This window comes from Stylophora pistillata, chromosome 7 (assembly GCF_964205215.1).
Source record: "Stylophora pistillata chromosome 7, jaStyPist1.2, whole genome shotgun sequence".
Classification (NCBI taxonomy): Eukaryota; Metazoa; Cnidaria; class Anthozoa; order Scleractinia; family Pocilloporidae; genus Stylophora; species Stylophora pistillata.
Window position 1 is genome coordinate 22860717 of NC_142525.1, and position 9496 is coordinate 22870212.

Below are 9496 nucleotides of genomic sequence, written 5' to 3' on the forward strand. Positions count from 1 at the left end.
ATATTTATAATGCAGACTTTCTCTAGCTGATGCCAGACGATATTTGCAGTTCGTGGTTTTTTCCAGTCGCCGTTCGGTTTTCTTTAGTAATTATCGTGACGTCGTTCACTTTTTGTGGAAGTACCATCAAGATCTTGCAGGAGAAGATAAGTCAGCCTAAGAGACCGCGTTCTCACGACGAAAGATGTTGTTGAGAATTGGACTGCGTGACTGTCACGCTGTGGAAGTGAACTTTGTTTAAGTGAGTCGAATCTGTGGGTCATTTTAACGTGAACATTATCGGGAAAATCTCTTGTGTTAGAAGCAATTGGAAGATTCCTGACAATGTAATAATTCTCTGTAAAGAACTGAAGGAAGCGTAATTGATCACTACGCTTATTTTTAAAATTGAAGTATAAAGTTTGTTTACCACAGCCGTTAAACTGGTTGGGATGTTTTGTTAAGCTATAAAATGAATTCAGACAATATTCGCCAACAATCTTAATAAGTATTTTGTCATTGTTATTTCAAAACTCATAGTAAAATGCCTGCATAGATGTGGGAGAAAGGGGATTATAATATTTTGATATCCGTCGCTTTGTATGACAACTTTTGTGAATTATATGAATCAGTGCTAAAATTTAAACAAGGACGGTACGTTTACTACTCTTTTAAAAAATCAAAAAAGTGCACAATCGTTTCATGTGGTTTATATTAATTAGTCAAGATGTTTTGAAGTTTTTATTTTCTTCCGTGTAACAAAACACTTAACAATCATGGCACGGGTTGGCGTGGTTTTGGAATGTAGGAAAAAGTGCCGACTGATGTTTACCATTTTTGTCGTTTCACTTTAAAAAGCATCAGCTAGCTTTAACTTTACGGTTATCGTAGTATACGTCACTTTTTCATCACGAAGACCAATATGAATGCTTTTGTTCTGTCCTGTTCTGTGACTATAAAGTATATTATGTTGCGCAAAAATCGCCACCGAAGTGAAATGAATTTGTTTCAGCTAAAACCGTGGCCCTCAAAATATTTTCCTCGCTTGGCCTTACACGTTTTAAATTTTTTAAATCTACGCCTATTCCTGTTCGTAAGTCCGGCCAAACCTCTATGGTCATTGGTCCCCGTAGTAATAGCCAATAACTTTGCCTTTTAAATACAGGCGTTTAGTTATACTTATAAAACTCCCTGATAAGGTTTATGACAGTTTGAAGAAACGCGTCGGAGAATAAAGAAGTTTTACAACTTTTGTTCGCAGAACTGCTGCTCACCAGTTTATATTTAAAAAAATTGCTAAAAAAATAAAAAATTGTTTAAGTCACTTTTTGATCGCGAAGGCAAATATAAATGTTAATTTATCCTTTCCTTTCCTGTCCTGTGACTAAGTCATATCATGTTGTGCAAAAATCGCCACCGAAGTGAAGTGAGTTTGTCACAAAGCCGGACTTTCATTTACTTCTTATCTCAAGTAGATATTGTAAATTCTGACATTTTCAGATTATCTGATCATTTGGTTAACTTGTGTTAGGTAAAATGTTTGCCTTATTTGGATCAAATAACAGGAGAGGATAGCAATGGAAAACCTAATGGTAGAGGCCACAATAACTTTCGTAGAGAGAGCCTTTTTTGTTGCCGTGTTCCTGCTAAAGTCAGATCGCGTTCAGAAAGCCATTGAGGTGTGCAGCGAATGCTTGATTTTGCTAAACATCACCAACCAGAACATCAAAGACCAATTTATTTCACTACGCTACGGCGCTATCTATGACGTTCTTTTCCGCGCTTATCGTCATATCTCTGACTACATAAATGCGGAAAGATACGGAAGGAAACTACTTGTCCTATACAACGAGTCTGGTGACTTACTACAAGAAGGATACCTAAGCATAGCTCTAGCAGAGATAGCTGAGGGTCAAAACAGGTTAGCAGAGGCCAAAAAACTTTATGAAAAAGGATTAAATACATTGAGAAAAACTGGTGAACAAATTGGAGAGGTAAACGCTTGTATAAGCCTCGGAATTATCTGTCATAAACTTGGGGAAAACCTTAAAGCAAAAAAGTATTTTGAGAGAGCTCTTGTCATCATAAATGGAATTGGCGACAGAAATGCAGAGGCAACGTGCTACGTAAACCTAGGAGCTGTGTGTCCGTCGCTCGGGCAATACGACAGGGCAAAAGAGTATCTCGAAAAAGCGCTTGTCATCATAACTGAGATTGGCGACAGAAATGCAGAGGCAACGTGCTACGTAAACCTAGGAGCTGTGTGTCAGTCGCTCGGGCAATACGACAGGGCAAAAGAGTATCTCGAAAAAGCGCTTGTCATCATAACTGAGATTGGCGACAGAAATGCAGAGGCAAATTGCTACGGAAATCTGGGAACTCTGTGTCAGTTGCTCGGAAAATATGACAGGGCAAAAGAGTATCTCGAAAAAGCGCTTGTCATCATAACTGAAATTGGCGACAGAAATGGAGAGGCAAATTGCTACGGAAATCTAGGAAATCTGTGTCAGTTGCTCGGAAAATATGACAGGGCAAAAGAGTATCTCGAAAAAGCGCTTGTCATCACAACTGAAATTGGCGACAGAAATGGAGAGGCAGCTTGCTACGGAAACCTAGGAACTGTGTGTCAGTCGCGTGGGCAATACGAAAGGGCAAAAGAGTATCTCGAAAAAGCGCTTGTTATCGTAGCTAAAATTGGCCGCAGAAATGAAGAGGCAAGTTGCTACGAAAGCCTAGGAACTGTGTGTCTGTCGCTCGGGCAATATGACAAGGCAAAAGAGTATCTTGAAAAAGCACTTGTCATTAAAACTAAAATTAGCGACAGAAATGGAGAGGCATCTTGCTATGGAAAACTAGGAGCTGTGTTTCATTCGTTCGGGCAATATGACAGGGCAAAGGAGTATCACGAAAAAGCGCTTGTCATCACAACTGAAATTGGCGACAGAAAAGGAGAGGCAGCTTGCTACGGAAACCTAGGAACTGTGTGTCAGTCGCGTGGGCAATACGACAGGGCCAGAGAGTTTCACGAAAAAGCGCTTGTCATCACAACTGAAATTGGCGACAGAAATGGCGAGGCAACTTGCTACGAACACCTAGGAACTGCGTGTCGGTCGCTCGGGCAGTACGACAGGGCCAGAGAGTTTCACGAAAAAGCGCTTGTCATCACAACTGAAATTGGCGACAGAAATGGGGAGGCAACTTGCTACGGAAACCTAGGAACTGTGTGTCGGTCGCGTGGGCAATACGACAGGGCCAGAGAGTTTCACGAAAAAGCGCTTGTCATCACAACTGAAATTGGCGACAGAAATGGAGAGGCATGTTGCTACGGAAACCTAGGAGCTGTGTGTCAGTCGCTCGGGCAATACGAAAGGGCTAAAGAATATGTCGTTAAAGAGCTTGTCATCAGAACTGAAATTGGCAACAGAAAAGGAGAGGCAAGTTGCTTCGAAAACCTAGGAACTTTGTTTCACTTGCTCGGGCAATGCGACCAGGCAAAAGAGTATCTTGAGAAAGCGCATGTCATCGCAACGGAAATTGGCGACAGAAATGGAGAGGCAACTTGCTACGGAAACCTAGGAGCTGTGTGTGAGTCGCTCGGGCAATATGACAGAGCAATAGAGTATCTCGAAAAAGCGCTTCTCATCGAAACTGAAATTGGCCATAGTGAAGGAGAGGCAACTTGCTACGGAGGCCTTGGAACTGTGTTTAATTCGCTCGGGCAATACGAAATGGCTAAAGAGTATCATGAAAAAGCGCTTATCATACAAACCAAAATTGGCGACAGAAATGGAGAGGCAAATTGCTTCGGAAACCTAGGAATTGTATGTCAGTCGCTCGGGCAATACGAAAGGGCTAAAGAGTATTACGAAAATGAGCTTGTCATCACAACTGAAATTGGCGACAGAAATGGAGAGGCATCATGCTACAGAAATCTAGGAACTCTGTATCAGTTGCGCGGGCAATACGACAGGGTAAAAGAGCACTTAGAAAGAGCGCTTCTCATCAGTACTGAAATTGGTGATAGGGATGGGGAAGCAACAGTTCTTGTAAACCTTGGAAATTTTTCTAGATTCCTTGGAGATTATGAAGCTTCGGAAGTGTACTTGGAGAGAGCATTAGTCATATCCAAAGATTCTGGATATAGGAGAAAAGAGTTCGAGGTCCTAAAAGCTTATGCCATTTTGTATTTTTGTCAAAACAGAATGAAAGACTCCCTTTCTTGTCTTCATCAATGCGTTATTAAATATGAAGAGCTGAGAGATTTCCTCGGCGTCAACGACCAGTTTAAAACCTCATTTTTGGAGCAGAGTGGTACATATCCCTACCGTTTCCTTGGCAGTTTGCTTTGTCGAACCGGAAATACTTGTGATGCTCTTTATGTTGAGGAGTTAAGTCGTGCAAGAGGCCTATCAGACTTGATGGCCAAGAAGTACTCGGTTGAAACGCACGTCTCTGCTAATCCACAATCTTGGTTTGGCATTGAAAACATTTTGAGAAAGGAAAAGAACTGTTCTTGTCTTTACATTTCTTATGTTACAAATGACGTGCATTTGTGGATCTTGAAAACAAGTGGAGCCATTCATTTTAAACACATATCACTTGAAGAGGGTCTTTTTCAGGTTGGGTTACCCAAAGATTTGCCTTTGAGTACATTTTTGGCTGATAATTTCCGGAGTCTTGGTATTTTGCCAATTGAAGATTGTGAAGATCGATCTTTAAATATGGTTGAGTCGCAACCTCTTACCCCCGAGCAAAAGAGCTCAGCAACGGTGCGTCTCGTGGAGGAGGACGATGAAGTCATTTCAATTCTATCGCTGTGTTACAAAATCTTTATTGCCCCAATTTATGACTTGCTCGAGGAGCCCGAAGTCATTATTGTTCCGCACAAAAATTTGTACAAAGTTCCCTTTGCTGCCCTGAGTGAAAAGGAAGGAGCCGAATACCTCTCTCAGACTCGTAGGATTCGTGTCATTCCTTCTTTGACGACACTCAAGATCATTCAAGACAGTCCAGATGACTATCACAGCAACACTGGTGCTTTGATAATAGGCGATCCCAAGGTTGATTGGCTGCTGCCATTGCCAGGTGCAAAAAGGGAAGCGGAGATGGTCGGACGACTGGTGGGCGTTCCGCCCCTGGTAAGAGATAAAGCAACAAAGCAGGCAGTACTTGAAAGGATAGGTTCAGTGAGCCTGATACATTTTGCCGCCCATGGTAACGCCGAGGGAGGAGAAATTGCCCTCTCCCCTAATCCTATTCCCTACAGTCCAAACACTATCCCACCGAGGGAAACTTATATGTTGACAATGGCTGATGTCTCACGAGTGAAAGTCAGAGCTAAACTGGTTGTACTTAGCTGCTGTCACAGTGGAAATGGACAGATTAGAGCAGAGGGAGTGATTGGAATTGCCCGAGCCTTCTTAGGATCTGGTGCTCGCTCGGTGTTAGTTGCACTTTGGGCCATTCCAGACTCAGCAACAGAGCAGCTGATGAGACAATTTTACGAACATCTTAAAGAAGGAGAAAGTGCCAGTGAATCTCTTCATCAGGCCATGAAGTGGATGAGAAATAACGGATTTACCAAAGTGTCTGAGTGGGCTTCGTTCACGCTGATTGGAGATGACGTGAGGCTTGAGTTTGGCAAGCAGAGGTAAGATTCAGTCAGAAAAAATATTTCAAAAATTCAAGTCAAATGAGGCGTTAAGGTGGTTCGGGCTTACTCTTCGCTGATATTCAGCGGAGATCCTATGTCACTTTGAATATCAAGGCTAGTTTTATTCTTTTTTTTCGGAGAGTAACAATAGACGCTCTTTGTCAGGTGTAAAATTTAGAATCTCGAAGAGTGCCTCTTTTTTAATCATTGTTGGCCTTACATACTCTCACATGTTGGGTCTAGTACAAATTTATTTTCCTTACGTAAGAAATACCAATGAAGTTATTTAAAATTGTTTTATTTTTGTTTTACGTTCATTACAGGAAAGAAGACACCAACATTTGAATAATGAGAATAGTGATTACCGGGGATTTCAACCCTCTTTCGACGGGTCTCAAACCAAAAGACTTGACGTAGTCAAACAATCTTAACTGAACAAATGGTAAAATTTAAGACCAGAGATACAAGAACCCTTGACTGGTTTCTTACGAATAGACCCGCAATTTTTCAATTGTCTCAACTACCAAAGATAGTGAGGAGTGATCATTTTACGATTTTAGCAAAACCAATAACAACTAGCACGCATCTACATGTAATCCAAAAGGTAACGGTGCGCGATTTACGGGACAGCGCGTGGCGCGCTTTCGGACGTTGGCTGACTAACGAAGGCTGGTCGCCGTATTTTTCGGCAGAGACATGCAAGCATAAGTTTGACATCTTCACTACCGAGCTACAAAATGCAATCGACATCTACCTTCCCCGGAAAACAGTTAGAATTCATCCAACTGATAGACCTTGGACAATGAAGAGAATCAAGATGCTAATTAATAAGCGGCAAACTGCATTCGCCCGTGAAGGAAAAGACTCCGCTTCCTATAGGCGTTTAAGGAATAAAGTCCAATGGGAAATAAGGTTGGCAAAATAGCACTATTACCATCATAAAGTAAGTGACCTTGGGCAGATGGACCCAAAAAAATGGTGGAAACAAATCAAGTTATTGACAGGTCAGGATATACAACAGGAATGGTTCCATCAATTCCTTGGCGAAAACTGTCCAGACACTAAGGCCTTAAGCCCCGGCCAAACAAGAAAGCTGCGCCACGCAACAAGACGCAACATTGTTGCGTCGCCCAACATGTTATCATGGAAGAGGGTGGCCAAACGATATCCAACAACACGCAACATTTTCGTGAATCCATGCGTGACGTTGCTCGGCAACTTTTCGGCAATGTTTGAGACTTTCCTCAACTTTTTAGAACTTTGCCAACCTTTAGAATTTTCGGCAACTTTGGGCTTTTTGAAGTTCTTTGAAGCCACTTTCTTCACGTTTTGAGCCACATTGGTTAGTTTACGATAGACATTTATTCAATTTATTCTAAAATACAATAATTAGGGACCCCCATGAGTTGATTTTTGTGATGCCTTATCACGAGGTCAGTGGTATCACGTTGCACGTTTTTCAAAATGGCGAACAATTACAGTGATTCCAATACATCCAAGGTACGAGTACACATCGTAAAAAACGGACAAATTGATAAGTATTTCCAAGAAACTCGAGCGGCTAAATGTCTAATGATAACTGACAACGATACACGCCCCCAGAATACTGGACTGTAAAAGGCTCGAAATACTATAATGGGGGAGAAACACGTTGCGTCGTTAAATTGAATTCACTAAATTTTCAGAGATTAATGGCGAACATGACTAGAACTGAAAACTACCAACTTGAAGCAACTGCGCCACTTCAATGCTCCAATGTACGTGGCCTGTACCACAGCGTAGCTCTCGCTGCTTTAAACAGTTTTCTCTCCATCCTTGAATCGGAGGGAAATTTTCTCATTCTCGTCGCCCTTCATAAGGAGTCTTCCCTACGTCAGCCCTCAAAGCTGTTGTATCGTTGCCTTGCAGTCACTGATATTATCGTTGGCTTTGTTTCTCAGCCTCTGTTTGCCACCCAGTTAATTGCTGCGATGGCGACAGCTACTACATCGCTGAAAAAAATCGCGAGAAGTTCAATGAGTTGAAATTTTCGTGACAAAATCACAGAATTTGTCACCCGTGTAGCCATATTGACGAAGTTTTTCATTCCCTAGGAAAAAGAACAAACAAAAAACAAAAACCGAGATGAATTTTGAATTCTTCGAGAGATGAATAACTGAACGCCACTGAAGGTTTTATGTACCATTAAGATGACATCTGATTTTCCAGACAGCAAGATTTTTTTTTCACCCTCCTGATCTCAAACGACATTTTCCACCGACAATCTTTATTACTTACGAAGATTGTCGCCCAGAACTCAGCGGCATATCCGGGACTTTCATTGAGACACTGGCGCTAAATTAAAAGCTAATTAGAAAATGATTCGTATGATGCACGATCCTCGCATACGTATCTATAACCGCAGTTCAAAATATATGAACCTCGTATATTCATCGTAGAAAATGATTGTCAAACAATAAAGGAAAATACATATGATGCACGATACTCGCAGTAGATAGCGCAATTTTAGCAATAGCGAAAATCAGACCTGAAAAAAATCAGGCCTGTACGGGATTCGAACCACTGACCTCTGCGATACTAGTGCAGCGCTCTACCAATTGAGCTAACAAGCCAACTGGGAGCAGGCCGTTAAGTTGATTCGTAATAAACCCGTGAAAGTGATAAATGAGATACAATGAAATATATGAAGTTCATATATTTTGTACTGCGGTATTAGATACATATGATGCACGATCCTCGCAGTAAATAGCGCTATTTAAGCAGGCCTGATTTTTTTCAGGTCTGATTTTCGCTATTGCTTAAATAGCGCTATTTACTGCGAGGATCGTGCATCATATGTATCTGATACCGCAGTACAAAATATATGAACTTCATATACTTCATTGTATCTCATTTATCACTTTCACGGGTTTATTACGAATCAACTTAACGGCCTGCTCCCAGTTGGCTTGTTAGCTCAATTGGTAGAGCGCTGCACTAGTATCGCAGAGGTCAGTGGTTCGAATCCCGTACAGGCCTGATTTTTTTCAGGTCTGATTTTCGCTATTGCTTAAATTGCGCTATCTACTGCGGGGATCGTGCATCATATGTATCTAATACTGCAGTACAAAATAAATGAACTTCAAATATTTCATTGTATCTAATAAAGGAAAAGGGCTGAAAATGTCGAGGAAGGCTTACGTTCTATTCGTTTAGGGATTAACTACTTTTCAAATGCTACTTTTACCATATGACTTTTAGAGAAGAAAGTTGAATTGAACAGTGTATCATTCTCTCTTTGCTCTTGCGCTTTCAGGAGAGATCGCAAATTTTCCTTGAAAATTGACTATGTTAGCATTCTGCTTGTCTGAGAAGTCGATCTCAGCGCACTGTCAGGCGTAATTTGTCTTCATTCAATTGCTAGATTTCTCTTTTACCATACGGTTATTTTTATTTGACATTCTAGAAAGCATCAACTTTCAAGGGATTTCAAACTTTGGAAGCAGTCGCAAAACGCGAATTTCGAAAACGTTTGCTCAGCATCGTGGTGTTCTCTCCAAATTTGTCCTTTGGAGACTCCAACGAGAATACAAGTGACCTATTTTAAACTTCCCGCGAGAATATCAACATATGCTAAGCTCCGCCTCCGCAAACAATCGCGCACACGCCGCCTAATTAGTATTGAAATTGAGGTGGTAACTAGACAATGCTTAAAAACTATAAAGTCTTTTAAGATATGATCCCCGCAAATATATTCAGCAATCGTTAGGCTATCATATGGAAACCACACTCCTCCTATTGTTATCGCAAGAGAGACTTTAGTTCTTTTTCGACGATCGTCGCAATCACATGCCGGTTGTCGGAGGAATCGCTCATATTTTTCTC

General features: G+C 41.3%; 1 protein-coding gene across 1 annotated transcript; it reads left to right on the forward strand.

The window, feature by feature from the left end:
* The first annotated feature begins 1363 nt into the window (after nt 1-1363).
* On the forward strand, nt 1364-8144 carry LOC148727146 (uncharacterized). The gene is made up of 2 exons (XM_088728700.1): nt 1364-5629; nt 5956-8144. The coding sequence occupies exons 1-2, from the start codon at nt 1557-1559 to the stop codon at nt 5975-5977; spliced, it is 4095 nt and encodes a 1364-aa protein (XP_088584826.1). The 5' UTR covers nt 1364-1556; the 3' UTR covers nt 5978-8144.
* The last annotated feature ends 1352 nt before the right edge of the window (nt 8145-9496 follow it).

Excerpts from the sequence above, each read along its gene's own strand:
- LOC148727146 (XM_088728700.1), top strand. The coding sequence starts at position 1,557 with ATGGAAAACCTAATGGTAGAGGCCACAATAACTTTCGTAGAGAGAGCC. Across the intron at positions 5,630-5,955 it reads CTTGAGTTTGGCAAGCAGAG|GAAAGAAGACACCAACATTT; the intron begins GTAAGATTCAGT and ends CGTTCATTACAG.